Source organism: Sciurus carolinensis, chromosome 7 (assembly GCF_902686445.1).
Source record: "Sciurus carolinensis chromosome 7, mSciCar1.2, whole genome shotgun sequence".
Lineage (NCBI taxonomy): Eukaryota > Metazoa > Chordata > Mammalia > Rodentia > Sciuridae > Sciurus > Sciurus carolinensis.
The window spans coordinates 131946891-131964133 of record NC_062219.1 but is presented as its reverse complement, the minus strand read 5'-3'; the positions used below and the strand labels follow the sequence as shown (position 1 = coordinate 131964133).

Sequence of the window (17243 nt, the reverse complement as noted above, 5' to 3'; positions counted from 1 at the left end):
GCAGTTTACTAATGTAAATATTAAAACAAAAATCTCTTGCAGTTTCTGGACTGGCATCTAAAGAACCTGGAGGTCACCACTCCTGTTCCCCCAAGAAGAAAAAGTTGAAGAAATTGGAAATCAACAGCTTTTCTTATATCCATTAGATAATTAAGGTCACTGCTGCCTCTAAACATAGGCACATAGAGAGAATCACAAATGATCAGTGCAGATGCCCAGGGTGTAAGTCTCTGAGGGAACTCAGTATTGACTTGCTTTAACCAGTATTTCATGTCCGACTTTCAAAACAACATTACAAGGCATACTAAAAGACTAAAAACACAGTTTGAAGAAATACAGCAAGCATTAGAACCACACCCAAATATGGCAGGGGTGGGAGAATTAGCAATCTAGAAATTTCAAACCACTACGATTATATGCTAAGGGCTCTAATGGAAAAAGTAGATCATATATAACAGGTAAGTAAAATAAGTAGACTGTAGAAACTTTAAGAAAGAATAAAAATATTAGAAGTAAAATCACAGAAATGAAGAATACCTTTGATGGTTATTAAATTTGAAGGAGAAAGACTTCCTCAGACAAACAAAATGGAGGAAATTTGTCATCAATGAATTTGACTTACATATTAAAAAAGAAAAGTTAAAATCATAAAAGTTTAGAAAGAAAGGAAATGGTATAGGTCAGAAATTTGTTCTACATTAAGAGTATTAGAGAAAGAATAAGAGACAGAACTTCTCAGTTCTTTCCCTTGAGGTACTGGCCCACTACTCAGAACCCCATCACCATTGCTAAATAATAAAGACACAGAGCATAATGTATTTTTTGCTGTACAAAAAATAGAAGCTTTTTTTTTTTTTTTTTTTTCTTTTTTGACTCACAACTACAGCAGGATGCCACAATGGGCATAGTGAGTTCTGTGGCTTATTCAAGGAAGGAATCTACCCCAAAGAATGGGCAAAATTGGACTGGGCGTGGTGGTGCCCACCTGTAATCCCAGTGGCTCTGGAGGCTAAGACAGGAGAATCTCAAGTTCAAAGCCAGCCTGAGTAACAGTGAGGCACTAAGTAACTCAGTGAGGCATTAAGCAACTCGGTGAGACCCTGTCTCTAAATAAAATATAAAATAGGGCTGGGGATGTGGCTCAGTGGTGGAGTGCCCCTGAGTTCAACCCCAGTCACCCTCCCAACAAAAAAAAAGAATAGGCAAAATTGTAAGTAAGCAATGAAAATATGATGAAAGCTCTATCTTCCCCTCTGCTTTATGGATGTTATTAACATACTTTATTGTGTCTTATGCAACAAAATATATTATTGTGATGCCAGTTTTCAAATTATTTTGAGAATAATCCTTCAGAAATTAAAAAAAATGAATTGCATATTTCAATTATAAACATTTTGAGCTCTTTAAAAACCAAAAATTATTGTAGTTTCAAACTAAAAGACGAGAAGGCTACTGAAGCATCCTATAGGTTTAATTTACCTTATTGATAAGTGTTAATTAGTAAATAAACAAGAATCCCTTTGGGGTTTCCTTCCTTCCTTTTTTAAAATATGTGTATTTTATTTTATTTTATTTTTTGTAATTATAGATAGACAGCATGCTTTTATTTTATTTGCTTATTTTTGTATGTGGTGCTAAGTATCCAACCAGGTTCCTCATGTGTGCTAGGCAAGTGCTCTGCCACTGGTCACCAGCTCCAACCCTCCTTTCTTCCTTTTTAAAAATTTTTGATTTTTAAACCAAAAAGAGTCTCGTCCTCTTTTTAACTAAATGAACACAGCACATGGCAGAGCAAAATGCACCTGGGAGCAAAAAAGAGAGGAAGATGCCTGGGCCTCACATCCCCTTTGAGGTTATATCCTCAATGTTCTAGGGTCTCTCACTAGGCCCCCATCTTTTAAAGGTCCATAGTACCTCCCAGTAGCACCACCCTGGGAGCCTTTAGCACATGGGATCTTAGGGGACACTTAACATTCAAACTGTAGAAGATGCTAGCCTGAACATAAAAATTGTAAGACTTTGGCATCAGTCGTCTGTTTACTTATGCAAACAAGCTCAATACCTTTTATGGAAGTCCTTCTTATGCTACCCCAGAATTATTCGAAGTCCAGAAGTACAATGACCCTATGGTAGACGTAGAGAACCTAGGAGTTCTCCTGTATGTAAAGGTCACTGAATTTTGCTTTTTAATGGATAGAACACTGCAGAAGGAGGTATAAGAGGATTATACCACATTACTTTTTATGTGTCTGTGAAATTCCTAATATTTAACCCCAGTGAGAGAGGCAGCTTATTTATTTATTTTGTATTGGAGATTATACCCAGGTTGCTTTATCACGGAGATATATCCTTAATCCTTTTTTACTTTTTGAGATATTGTCTCACTAAGTTGCTGAGGCTGTCCTTGAACTTGCACTTTCCTTCTTCACTCTTCTGAGTTGCTTGAAGTATAGGCATGTCTATCATACCCTGCTTGAGAGAGCCCTTTTGGGGAAATCCTGAGGGACCTGTGGGTAGATATGGGCCATAAAGAGAAACTAAAACTTTATATCAAGGCACTCCCTGACTACCATGACCTCCAGCCTAACTGAGATGATGCTGTGCATGGGTTATGAATGGAATGAGATTCAGGACTCATTTGTGGGTCAGGAATAAGATGAAGCCGACTCTCAGCTCTGGGAATGTGACACCCTAGCTGGAGTGGCACACTACACCATGAAGCATCTGCCTTCTGCTGATCTTCAAAATTGCTACAGTTCTTCCTTACATTCAAGGTAGCCCCAAGCATCAAGCTTGCCATCCCAACCTTTAGTTTGTTCTGTAACAGGAAATTAGCATCTCGGAGAGAACCAGGTGTTAAGGCAGAAGGTCAACATCACAGAGTTCCTGATGAAGACTATCTACCCCCAACAGTCTCCCAGCATATCCCCTGTGACTGTCCCCTCCACCCATAGAACCAGCAGCATTGGTGGAACCTTAGGTAGTACCAGTTATGCTCAAGGTTTATTTTTTCTTTATTTATATGTTTTTACTTATAGATGGATACCTTTATTTTATTTATTTATTTTTATGTGGTGCTGAGGATCTAATCCAGTGCCTCACATGTGCTAGTAAGCACTCTACCACTGAGCTACAACCCCAGCCCCAAGATTTATCTTTCAAGAGAAACCTCTTCCATGCTGGTCAGCTCTGATCAGAACCAGTAGAACTTTCTGGAAGGCATACCGCTAGCTTCTTTCTTTCACAGTAACCAGGACAGGCAGGAGGACCATCTTCATCCACGGATACTCTAGGAGTAGTGAAGAAAAGTCCAAAAGGTTTTACGTATAAAGAGTCATTATTTCATTATTTCCAAAGGGTAAAGAGCACAATAAACAATGAAAAACTGGGGAAGATATTTACAGGGACAGAGGGCTAATATTCTTATGGGAGATCTTAAACATCAAGAAACATAAGCTCCATAAAAAGATGCAAAGACCATTAAAGTAGAATCCACACACTTATAATGCAGAATGAACCCATTTTATTTTACCATTGACATTATTATATATAAAATGAATTGCTTATACCTATTGTCACTGATGGGAGATTGTTTCATAGAGCATTCTACAGGCCATTTTGGTGAATAATTAAATTTTAAATATGTATCTTTTAACCAGTAGTTCCTCTTTGAATTTAATGCAAGGAAATAGTTGGGTAAATTGACCCAAATATTTTGTACAAAAATGTTATTGTTTTGTGACATATAGGGAAAAAATTGAAAATCATCTAAATGTCAGTTGTAGATTAAGTGATCATCCAAGGAAAAACCAAACAGCCTTGAAAATGATGTAAATTTGTGTTTAACAACATGGAAAGATGCCCATTGTATATTTTATGTAAAAATCAGGTTGTAAAGTGTGTGTCTAGTATGCTACAATTTTTATAAGAAACATACACCTATGCATTTGTGTCTTGATTGAAGAAGACAGTACCTGTGTGTACACCAGAAAGATCAGAAGTTATGAGTTATGAGTGCTGCTTTTAATTCTCCTCGTACTGAATAGAATATTCAAAGTTTCTGCAGTGGAACACTTATCCTTTTTATAATCAGAGTGGAAACAGTGAGATTTTTTGTAAAGAGAGGCAGCGGAGGACAGTTGAGAATGGTTAACAAGGCCCCCTCTGGTGGCCTTGGACCTGAGGGGCCTGTAGGCAGGCGGAACCCAATGCATGCTCTGCCAGGGGCAGGAGGGAGAGCAGGTGAGTGGGTGCACCGCGGGGACCGGAAAAGCGTGCAGCCTAGGTGTCTCTCTTTGGAAAGTGCCGCGGCTACCATTATTGTGGCACCATGAAGTTTCGTGCTAAGATCATCAACAAGGGGTTTGTAGAGCTATTCATCCAGGTCAGTGTCACCATAGCGAAACTGACAAAGGTCTGTGTGCTCCGTGTGTGCCAGGACAAACTGTGCTTTGGCCCCACAGGCCCCAGGGCTACTCGAGAGGCCAGGCTGTGGTGCGAAGTGTCGCGGGGAGCCTTCTACCAGTTTAATATGGAAGGCGTTTCAGAAGAGCTCAATGAGATTTATCTAGAGTTGACCTCAGAGCATTTGTCCAGAGCTGTGAGAAACGCAGGAAATGCTGCGTCCCTGAAACTTCAGCTGACCAACAAGCGTCGACCCTGCCTCACAGTGGCGGTAGAGCTGGCATCGCGCACTGGTCACACCCATCTGATGGTCCACGATCTACCTGTGAGGGTCCTTCCCAGAAGATGGTGGAAAGAGTACCCAGAGCCCAACGTTCAAGTCTCCGATGTGAGTGTTTATCTGCCAGGTCTGAGGACCCTGAAGAGCATTGTGGAAAGGATGGCCAACATGGGTGAAAACGTGCTGGTGGAAGCAAATCTAAATGGTAAAATGAACTTGAGTGTAGAAACTGATGTAGTGTCTATTAAAACTTATTTTAAAAATCTTGGAAATCCTCCAAAGTCTGCTCTGAGCGTTACCCAAGACAGAGACCCAGAGAGCATGGTACAAGTATGGGTAGAGAACAGGAAACTTCTGCAGTTTTTTGAGGGACAGCAAATAAATCCCACAATGACCTTATGCAATATTTTGAGCAATACTCTTCTTCATCTTGTTTTGGTTCATGAAGATGTCTCTCTTCAGTATTTCATTCCTGCCTTATAAAAAATTCAACCAGCCTGGATTAAAAACAGAAACACAAACCTTAGGATCTTTTCATAACTGAAACAGACCTTGAATTAATTGGATTGAGAGTCTGCAACCTCAATGGGTTATGAGGGTGTATGTTTCATTGAGACCTTTGCAGAACTGATATTAAAAAAACACTGGTGAAATAGTTGGAAAGGGAATTGTAACAAAATAAATGAAAATACCTCTGAATCCTGAAACACTTTTGTCATTATTTTATTATAAAATACTAATATGAAGAATTAGAATTTTCTCCTTTTGAAATAAATGTAAACATTTTTTGAGAGACTTTGCTTAATTCAGAGAGGTCAGAATATTTGAAAAAATGCAGGGTATTCATCCAGCAGTTGTGTACATCACATTCTTTGTAAGAAACCTTGTGTTTTGTGAAAGGAGATATTAGTGTATGGTTGGCCCTTGAGCAGTAACTGTGTGGGTCCACTTAAATGCAGATTTTTTGTGTGTGTAGATTTGCAACAATTTGAAAAATTCACAGAGGAACTGTGTATCCTAGAAATATAAAAAAAATGAGGAAAAAAATTCATAAATACATAAAATATATGTAGATAAGTTATTAGTTAAAATGAATCAGACTTATATACACAGATACCATGCATGGTACCATTCGTGGTTGATAAAAATATAAAGCTGCAGTGTAGAAACTTCATAAAATCAGCCGTAGTACATTCTGTACTACTGTCAATTTCATAGCAACCTCCTTTTTCTATTGTGGGAAACTGAAAGTTATACACTGATTTTCAACTCTGCAGGGGTTGACACTGATAACCCCCACATTGGTTAAAAGTTAAGTGTATATAACTTTCAGATTTATCATTTCCACAGTTGGAATTGCTTTTTGTTAGGTTAATTTTTCATATGTATTGTATTCATGTAAGGAATCAAGGAAATAGTTCAATTTATGTGAACCAAGATGTTGCTTATGTAACTTTTGGATAAACCAAGTTTCAATTTTCTCCCTCATAGAATTTCATTACTCCACTTAGGAAATAATAATTTTTTAAAAATGTGGTTTCTTTTTTAATTTAATGTTTAAAAAATGTTGACGGACCTTTATTTTATTCATTTATTTATATGTGGTGCTGAGAATCGAACACAGTGCCTCATACATGCTAGGCAAGTGCTCTACCACTGAACCACAACCCCAGTCCAGGAAATAATTCTTCATCCTAAATTATTTTGAGAAAAAGAAGGAGAGGTTATAAAAGTCTCGTATATTGATAAAAAATCTCACATAATAGGTCATATTCTTTTATATTAAATTTTAGGGTTTTTTTGGGGGGTTACTAGGGATTTACTAGGGGGGTTACAAGGGCACTTGACCACTGAGACACATCCCCAGCTCTAAAATGTATTTTGTTTTTTAGAGACCAGTCTCACTGAATTGCTTAGCATCTTGCTTTTGCTGAGGCTGACTTTGAACTTGAGATCCTCCTGCCTCAGCCTCCTGAACCACTGGGATTACAGGTGTGTGCTACCACACCTGGCTTAAATTTTAATTTGATTTTTTAATGACTTGTTCAGTAAGATCCTGTATACATTGGAAGTCTTTATTTTTGCATAACCAGTAAATTCCTGACTATTTTAATCAATAGTAAATATTTTGCCATTAGTTTTTGGTGATAAGACAATTAAATTTGTTAATTTGTTTTGCTGATTCCATTTGTGTTGTTATGGAAGGAACACAAACATTGGATGTAGGCAAATCACTTGAGCTTATTAAGGGTTAAACTGTGAAAAAATTGTTAAAAAGCCATTAAAAAATTATCTGCCTTCATCAGACTTTAAATGTGAAAGTAAAAAACATCTTTTAACACAGAAAATTCTAAGATCTTAAGTTTTTTTCTGTACCAGACATGACTTGTATTTATGACTTGTATTTATTTGTGGCATCTCTTCTTTCTTTCCTTTTTTTAAAATAAAGTGTTCAAGCCTTAGTTGTCTTTTTTTATTTGACTGTTTCATCCTCTCTCTCCTCTGTTTTTCCACTAGACTATGTCTCTCTTTTTCCTCCTTTTTATGTATTAAACTGAGGAAAATGAGAAACCTTACAGTTTTTTCAGTGAATTATTATAGTTTAGTAATTCATTAACAGAAAGTATCAGAAGTTCTATAGCCTAGTCTTTGCAGTGTACTTTTTGAAAAAGCAAAGGATAAGTTTTTTCTCTACTTGGGTTATTTACCAACTTTGAGATAAGATGCTATTATAGAAATAGCAACAGGTCATCTAAATATCTCTTGAAAGTTCACATTGTTCAAATGATAGTCAAAAATTTTTAAAATAGAAATTTTAAAATTTCTACTTAATAGAAATAAGTAATAAAATAATAATAATAATAAAATAATAAATAATAAAATAAAAATAGAAATATCAAGGTTAATTCAGAGATTTATAGTTTGGATATACTTATATTAAAATGAATCTAGAGTACTTTACCTAAAAAAATTAAAATTTACACTAAACAATCTCAAATGTTTTTGAAGAGCATTGTTGCATTGCTTTTGTGCAGTGATGTCATTGTTGCTGCAGGGAAGAATGAAATTATTTGCCACAAAATGGTACTTCTAGAGGGTTGTGGTGGTGCACACATGTAATCTCAGTGGCTTGGGAGGCTGAGGCAGGAGGTTTGCAAGTTCAAAGCCAGCCTCAGTAATTAAGTGAGGCCTTAAGCAATTTAGGGAGACTCTGTCTCAAAATAAAAAATAAAATGGACTGGGGATGTGACTTAGTGGTTAAGTACCTTTGGGTTTAATTCCTGGTACCAAAGCAGGAGTTGGGGGGGAAGATACTTCTTTGGAAAACTAGTCTCATGTTTAAAAAAAAAAAAAGTCAAGGCATCAGGTTTATAAATTACTTCAACTTCTTTCATTTATATCTTTCAAAGAAGACACTACTGAGAAGTAAGGAAGCACTTCGCCTTTTATGTTTCATTCTGTCTAAAGAAAATAAGTCTTTGTATCCCAAAATGGATGTATCAATATAATTTTTATTGTCCTATTAAATATCATTTGTTAAAATCTGTAGTAGGCTTATCTACATAACAGACTTGTACTTCTTTTTAATCGTTCTTGAGTGTCTGTTTAGTAAGTGAATAGGTTACCAATATCAAAAGAAATCGGACAAGTGTCTGTTAGCTGGTTAATTCCTATAAGAAAGCTCCTAGTTCTGTTTATTCCTATCCAAGTGAAGCAGTTGAAAAATACTTGGTAAATTAAAATGAGTCTGGAGACACATCAGTATTTCAATTTCCTTTTTAGCAAACCCATAACCCTTTTGATAACTGGCAGGACGGATGTGTACTGTAGTTTTTAGGTGAAAAGTCAAAATGTAATAATTTGCAGCTTATCTTCACATACCAATGCATATATATGGAATTCCCAATAAGTACTCCAATAAAGTAGGCCTTTATCATTTGTCCATTTGTAAAATTTAGTCCTTTTTATGTCACTAAGAGTACTGCCTGATAAAAGTGGCTGGTTCTACATATGCTGTCTTCCTTACTTGAGTAATGATAGCTACTTTGTCTCTTTATCAGTGTGCTTTCAAAAGATAAAATTAGCTTGTGGTATGTATTTTTAGGTAGGCTCATTGACTCTATTCCTTAGTTCTTTTCTCATTGTATTAAATGACTGTGTAATGAAAAGACTATGTATATTGCCTTAATTAAACAAATGAGGTTTATGACAGGAAAAGTCAGACTTTTTTATTTGTTAGTGCAAAAGCGCCTGGCTGGATGCAAACTATGAATCAGCTCAGCACAGCTTTTATCTGGGAATGGAGTGACAACTCTGATTGGACTCATTTTCCTGGTGGAAAGTGAGCCACCAGCCATAAGGTGGGGAGCGGGGTTAGGCTTATATAGGTTACACTGAGAGGTGACTCAATTAATGAGCATGTCAGTTTGGGCTATCTTTACTGGGCCAGATGGAGGATGTGGGTCAGTTTTAGAGTGGGATCAATGCTTTGACCTCTTCTCAGAAACTGTCATTTCAGACCTGATGGAAATTTCCTCCCCAGGGCCTGTCTTGTCACTAGGAAAGACAGTGACTCCCTCATTCCTTCTCCCTGGGTCACATTATTTTGGGTTTTGACTTTTTCAATATCCAACATTATAAACTTCTGTTCAATGTATTTATTTAATTATGACATATTTTAAAAGACCATTGTTTTATTACATTTAGAAAATCTGTGATTTAATTATCTTGCTGACACTATTAAGCTGTGACCTCAATTGTATAATTCAAATTGAATCAGGTTAATTATCCAATCTTTCCTTATTATTTCCCTGCAGTGTTATAGTATCTTTTGGGTAACCTAGTATCTGTTTGTTTAAATGGTTGCTAGAACTTTGAGGCCAAATATGTCTTTTCAGTTTCTTGAATTTTTATTAATAATTTGTTACCATCCTGAATTTCACATTAATCAATTTATAATAGTTCTCAAGCATGTACTCAAAACATACATTCCACTCTTGTCTTTATTTACAAACATGTTTAAAGGAATAACAATAGCATGTCTCCTTAAAGGAATATTTATTTCTAAGACTTTATGTAAGATTAACTATTAAATCATCTAATATTTCTATTATTTAAAATTGGTTTATTGATTACTTGTGCATTTTGTTATCAAATGTAAAAATATTGTCTTATGATTTTTGATTAATAGTGGACCTTCTGTGTTGATTAGTAGAATATTAATATGATATATTCATGATTTAAAGAATACCAAAGGATTATTTTTGATAACTTTCTATTTTGATATAACTTAAGAATTACAGAAAACATTTAGGAATATTAAAAGTAAACTCCTGTAAACTCTTTAATATTGATAAGTAATAACCCTTGAAAACCCTTTAATCAGGCCCATTGTTATAGTGCAGACATGAGTTATCCCCTAAAAGCTCGTATGTGAGACAGTGCAAGAATTTTCAGAGGTGAAATGATTATAAGAAGTTTAACCTGATTGGTGGATTTATCCACTGATAGGGATTAACTGGGCAGTACCCATGCAGGTAGGGTGTGGCTGGAAGAAGTAGATCACTGGGGCGAGCCTGTGGGGTTTATATTTTGTCTCTAATGAGTTCAGCTTTCTGCTTCATAGTTGCCGTGTTCTGAGTTGCTTTCCTCTACCTCACCCTTCCTCCCTGAGTTCTATCTCACTCAGACCCACAGCCATGTAGTTGACAGACCAAGGACTGAACCTCTGAAACCATAAGCCAAAATAAACTTTTTCTTCTCTACATTGTTCTTGTCTGCTTTTTGGTCACAGCCACTCAAAAACTGACTAAAACACCCATCAGTTGTTTACTTTTTGTCCCATTTGCTTTACTCCATTGATCTATCTGTGTAGTTTTTTTCTGAAGACTCAAAAGTGAGGTACAAACATCACTTCTTCACTAAGAACAGAGCAGGACTGGGGATGTGGCTTAGTGTCAAGTGCCCAGCATGGGTGAGACCCCAAATTGATCACTAGCACTGCAAAAATAAGTAAATACATTAAGAAAAGAGCAGAGTACATATTACTAAGTATAGTTATCAAACTTTAATAGATTGTCATCTATTGCTACCATTAATTTTTTTTTACTCAAATTGTATCATATTTCAACAGTGGGAGGAGGCCTTAAAATCTGACTCCTATACTCTTTTGACAGGTCTTCATTATTCCTTGAGTACTTCCTTACTGGGGCAACACAGTATTTCATGCTTAACTTTTATATGTCCTGCCTTACCCCTGGGGTCAGCCATTTCTCCAGGGCTCTTTTTAACGGATGATAGTGATTAAAAGTTAGGTGTACTCATTACTCTTGTTGTATTATTGCTTCTTGTTTCTCTCAGTGTAGAGTTGGAAATAACTACTCCCCTACATCTATCAAACAAATCTGTAGGTTTATAGTAGGGGAAGGAGAGATGTACTTATCCCCACCTTCCAACCACTCTTGGTTCTTAACTGGGCTCTTTGGTTGGATTAACCAAATTATAATAATTACAAATCACAGTAATTTATTAGCAAGAGGAAAACATAACAAGTTTTATTAATTTTGCATGTACAGAACAGTGAAGTCAAAAGAAATGACCAACACTTGATGTTTATATGCATTTTAGACAGAACAGTAAATTTGTGGAGAAGTGATAGGACAAATCATATCTGAATGAGGGTAGTAAATTCTAGGGATGCTACTAAGAGGTATACGGGGGCTAGCGTAGATGCTGGTGGAAGATATGTGTTACTTCGAAAAATTTTGAAGAGTTTTTTTTTTTTTATGGAGAGGCATCCTTTCTTTTAAGGGTCTAGGGAGGAAAGCATTCTGTATTTCACCATTAAGTATGATTTTCCCATGTTCAGTCTCCTTCCACCCTTATTTTTATTGGATTGAGGAGATCACATCCAATTGTAGTTGAGGGGGGATGTGTGTATATTGTTTATGTGTGTAAACCAGAGGTGCTCAATCACTGAGCTAAATCCCCAGTCCTTTTTTATTTTATTTTTTATTTTGAGATAGGTTCTCACTAAGTTGTTTAGGGACTCACTAAGTTGTTGAGGCTGGCTTTCGACTTGTGATCCTCTTGCCCCCACTGTTGGGATTACAGGTGTATGCCACTGCGCCTGTGAGGATTTCTTTTTTTAGTACTGGGAATTGAACTCAGGGGCACTTAACCATTGAGCCACTTCCCGAACCCCTTTTTGTATTTTATTAGAGACAGGGTATCGCTAAGATGCTTAGCACCTCACTAAATTGATGAGGCTGGCCTTGAACTACTGTTCCTCCTGCCTCAGTCTCTCACCTTCCTCCAGTCACGATTATAGGCATGCACCCTCGCCACTGTGAAGTCTTTATAATCACGAATAGGTGTTGGGTTTTGTCAAAGTCTTCTACCTCTCTTTAGATAAGCATATGATCTTTTTGCTTTTAATGTGGTGACTTACAGTGATTCATTTCAGAAAGTTAAAACTGTCCTTTCATAGCTGGGAAAAACCCTGTGGTTCATTTTCTGAAATAATTTATGTAGGTTTTTTAAAATTATTTCTTTCTTAAATGTTGGTTGGAATTCATCACTGAAACCATATGGTTTTCTTTGTAAGTCAATTTTGATGATGAATTTAGTTTGTTTAATAAATATGAAGTTACTGAGATTTTCTGTTTCATTTTGTTTGGTTCTGATGACTTGTCCTTCAAGGAATTTTTTAAGTTCATCTAAAAATTATTGGGAAATTCATTGGTATAAAATTGTTCATAATATTCCTTTATTTTTCTTTAAATATCTTTTATATCTATAGTTGTCCCTGCTTCCATTCTGACATTGGTGATTATCTTGTTTTTTAAAGTTTTACAACAGCTTATCAATTATATTAATTTTTGGTGATTAACTTTTAACTTTAAATTTTTTTCTCTATTCCTTTTATTTTCTATTTTATCGATTTCCTCTATGTATTATTTTACTTATTCTGCTTTTTCTGCTTCCCTTTACTGCTGTCCCTTATCCACTTGCTTTGATTTTATTTCTAGTTTCTTTAAAGAAGTTTTAAAACCACTTTTTTTTTTTTTTTTGGTGTCCCACAAATTTTGATATTCAAAATTTTGGTATTCAAGTTAAAATAATTTTTAAATTTTCCTCTTGAGTTCTTCTTTGACCATTATTTAGAAATATATTATTTAATTTGCAAATACTTAGATACTTTTTTAGCTGTATTGCTTTTGCTCACTTAATTTGCGTGTAGTCTTTGGGAATATATTGTGATTCATGTCCAGGTTATGGTATATTTTGGTAAACGTTCTCTAGTCTCTTAAAAGGCAATTTCATAGATGGTAGGTAGGTCAAAAGATGATCAATAGCATTCATATATTTTTTGGAATAGTCTTACTGTTTCTTATTTAATCCATATTGAAAGGTATTAAAACCTCTTACTTTGGATTTATCCCTTTTTCCTTATTAGCCTTCTTTTCTTTTTTTTTAAAGTGCTACTGGGGATTGCTTGAACCTAGGGCCTCTTGTATTCAAGCCAAGTGCTCTACCTCTGAGCTACATCCTAGCCTTTTCTTTAAAATTTTTTTTAAATTTTATTTTTACAGAATGCATTTTGATTCATTATACAAATGGGGTACAACTTTTCATTTCTAAGATTGTACACCATTCGTGTATTCATACATGTACATAGGGTAATATTATTTGTCTCATACCACTATCTTTCCTTTCTGTGCTCCCTCCCCTCACCTCATTTCCCTCTACACAATCCAACGCTCCTCCTTTCTTCCCTCCGCCCCCAACCTTGCCACCCTGTTATGTATTAGTATCTACTTATCAGAGAAAACATTTGGCCTTTCTTTTTTTGGGGATTGACTTATTTCACTTATCTTGATATTCTCCAACTCCATCCATTTTCCTGCAAATGTCATAATTTTGTTCTTTTTGACTATATAATATTCCATTGTGCATATATACCACAGTTTCTTTATCCATTCATCTATTGAAGGGCATTCAGGTTGGTTCCACAATCTAGCTATTGTGAATTGAGCTGCTATAAACATTGATGTGGTTGCATCACTGCAGTATGCTAATTTTAAGTCCTTTGGATATAAAACCAGGAGTGGGACTGTTAGGTCAAATGGTGGGTCTGTTCCCAGTTTTCTGAGGAATCTCCATACTGCTTTCCAGAGTGGCTGCACAAATTTGCAATTCCACCAGCAATGTATGAGTATGCCTTTTCCCCCATATCCTCGCCAACACTTATTATTCCTTGTATTCTTGATAGTAGCCATTCTAATTGGGGTGAGATAAAATCTTATGGTGGTTTTGATTTGCATTTCTCTGATTACTAAAGATGTTGAACATTTTTTCCTGTATTTGTTGATCACTTGTATATGTTCTTCTGTGAAGTGTCTGCCCAGTTCCTTAGCCCATTTATTGATTGGGTTATTTGTATTTTTGGTGTAAAGTTTTTTAAGTTCTTTATAAATTTTGGAGATTAGTGCTCTGTCTGAAGTATATGTGGGAAATATTTTCTTCCACCCTGTAGGCTCTCTCTTCACATTATTGATTGTTTCCTTTGCTGAGAAAAAACTTTTCAGTTTGAATCTACCCCAATTATTGATTCCTGCTTTTATTTCTTGTGCTTTGAGAGTCATGTTAAGGAAGTCTGGTCTTAAGCCAACATGATGAAGATTTGGACCTACTTTTTCTTCTATTAGGTGCAGTGTCTCTGGTATAATTCCGAGGTCCTTGATCCATTTTGAGATGAATATGTGGGTTTGTCTCTGTCCTCTGTTCTGTACCATTGATCTACCTGTCTATTTTGGTGCCAATACCATGCCGTTTTTGCTACTATTGCTCTGTAGTATAATTGAAGGTCTGGTATTGTTATACCCCCTGCTTCACTCTTCTGCTAAGGATTTCTTTAGCTATTCTGGGTCTCTTATTCTTTCAAATGAATTCCATGATTGCTTGCTCTATTTCTATGAGGTACGTCATTGAGATTTTAATTGGAATTGCATTGAATTTGTATAGCGCTTTTGGTAGTATGGCCATTTTGACAGTATTAGTTCTGCCTATCCAAGAACATGGGAGATCTTTCCATCTTCTAAGGTTTTCTTTAATTTCTTTCTTTAGTGTTCTGTAGTTCTCATTGTAGAGGTCTTTCACCTCTTTTGTGAGATTGATTCCCAAGTATTTTATTTTTTTGAGGCTATTGTGAATGTGATAGTTTTCTTAATCTCTCTTTCAGAGGATTCATCATTTATGAAGAGAAATGCATTAGATTTATGTGTGTATATCTTGATACTTTGCTGAATTCATTTATTAGTATTCTGGTGGAGTTTTTTGGATCCTCTAAATATAGAATCATGTTGTTGACAGAGTTCTTTTTTTCCTGTTTGTATGCCTTTAATTCCTATGGTGTTTCTAATTGCTCTGGCTCATGTTTCAAGGACAGTGCTGAGTAGAAGTGGTGAAAGAGGGCATCCCTGTCTTGATCCAGTTTTTAGAGGGAACATTTTCAGTTTTTCTCCATTTAGAATGATGTTGGCCATGGGCTTAGCATAGATCACCTTTACAATGTTGAGGTATGTTCCTAGTATCCCTGTTTTTTCTAGTGTTTTGAGTATGAAGGGGTGCTGTATTTTATCAAATGCTTTTTCTGCATCTATTGTAATAATAATATGATTCTTAACTTTAATTCTATTGATGTGATGAATTACATTTATTGATTTCTGGATGTTGAACCAACCTTGCATCCCTGGGACAAACCCCATTTGATCATGGTGCACTATCTTTTTAATATGTTTTTGTATATGGTTTGCTAGAATTTTGTTAAGGATTTTTGCATCTGTGTTCATCAGGGATATTGGTCTGATGTTTTTTTCCTCTTGATGTGTCTTTGTCTGTTTTTGGTATCAGGGTGCTACTGGCTTCATAGAATGGGTTTGGAAGGGTTCCCTCCTTTTCTATTTCCTGGAATACTTTGAGGAGTATTGGTATTAGTTCTTCTTTGAAGGTCTTATAGAACTCAGCTGAGACTCCATCTGGTCCTGGACTTTTCTTGGTTGGTAGGCTTTTGATGGTTTCTTCAATTTCTTTTGCTTGAAATTGATCTGTTTAAATTGTGTCTGTCCTCCTGATTCTGTTTGGGGGGATCCTATGTCTCTAGAAATTTGTTGCTATCTTGGAGAATTTTTATTTTGTTGGAGTATGGATTTTCAAAATAACTTCCAATTATTTTGTATTTCAGTGGTGCTTATTGTGATATTTCCTTTTTCATTACAAATTTTAGTAATTTGAGTTTTCTTTCTCCTCTTCATTAATATGGCTAAGGGCTTATCATCTTTGTTTACTTTTTCAAAGAATCAACTTTTTGTTTTGCAGTTTTTAAAATTGTTTCTTTTGTTTCAATTTCATTGATTTCAGCTCTCATTTTAGTTATTTCCTGTCTTCTACTACTTTGGATGTTGATCTGTTCTTCTTTTTCTAGGGCTTTGAGATGTAATGTTAGGTAATTTATTTGTTGACTTTTTATTCTTTTATTGAATGCACTTCATGCAATGAATTTTCCTCTTAGTACTGCTTTCATAGTGTCCCAGAGATTTTGATACGTTAGATTGTCATTCTCCTTTACCTCTAATAACTTTTCATCTCCTCGCTGATGTCCTCTGCTATCCATGCATCATTCAGTAGCATATTATTTAGTCTCCAGGTGTAGTTTCTGTTTTTTATTTTATTGTTGATTTCTAATTTCATTCCATTATGATCTGATAGAATACAAGGTAGTATCTATTTTTTTGTATTTACTAAGAGTTGCTTTGTGGCATAAACATGTGGTCTGTTTTAGAGAAGGATCCATATGCTGCTGAGAAAAAAGTGTATTTGCTCGTTGATGGGTGAAATATTGCCAAGTTTCCCAAGCTGGCCTGCAATTAATATCCTTCTGTATCAGCCTCATGAGTCTCTGGGATTAAAAGTCTCCACCACTGTACCTAGTTCCCTCTCAGCTTTTGTTTCATGCCTTTTGAAGCTCTTTTGTGAGATACATATTTTGGCAGTTTGGATTATTGTATCTTTCTGATGAACTCATCCTTTCATCATTATAAGATCTCCTTCCAAGTTGCCATGTGGTATCACTTCCCCTTCAGATTGAAGAACTTCCTTTAGTATTTCTTGTCATATAGATTTGTTCACAGTGGGTTTTCTTTTATTTGAAAAATGCCTTTTAAAACCTTTATTTCTGACATGTGTTTCTTCTTTGGTGCTTTAAAAACTATATCCCATAGATATAGATATATTGATAGATTGATTTCTATGACTGTATTTTTGATCTGTATTCATATTCACTGTTTCTCTACGTATCTCTTATCTGCAGTTCAACCCAATCAGTGTATTTTTATTTCAGATAGTATATCTTTCTATAATAGAATTTCCATTTTCTTTTTATAATTTCAATTCCTGTTTGGAATAACTGTTTATTCATTATGTTTATATGTTTCCTCAATAATGTTGATTATAGACTCTTGCAAGTTCTTGGCTACTAAGACAAGTGAGTAGTAAGTAG

At 35.5% G+C, this 17243-nt stretch overlaps 2 protein-coding genes across 6 annotated transcripts in view; both read left to right on the top strand.

Annotated features, from left to right (window-relative positions):
- The window catches only part of Exoc2 (exocyst complex component 2), a 205587-nt gene that overhangs the window by 22786 nt on the left and 165558 nt on the right, over positions 1 to 17243 (top strand). The window contains exon 2 of one of the 5 annotated variants that reach the window (XM_047557923.1): positions 43 to 458. The exons of the other annotated variants lie outside the window; for them this stretch is intronic. The gene's annotated coding sequence lies outside the window, so the exon portion shown is untranslated. The remainder of the gene's footprint in view (positions 1 to 42; positions 459 to 17243) is intronic. 5 annotated transcript variants of the gene reach the window in all.
- On the top strand, positions 1666 to 5367 carry Hus1b (HUS1 checkpoint clamp component B). The gene has a single exon (XM_047557928.1). It carries the CDS (start codon positions 4331 to 4333, stop codon positions 5165 to 5167), a length of 837 nt encoding a protein of 278 aa, XP_047413884.1. The 5' UTR covers positions 1666 to 4330; the 3' UTR covers positions 5168 to 5367.

Excerpts from the sequence above, each read along its gene's own strand:
- Hus1b (XM_047557928.1), top strand. The coding sequence starts at position 4,331 with ATGAAGTTTCGTGCTAAGATCATCAACAAGGGGTTTGTAGAGCTATTC.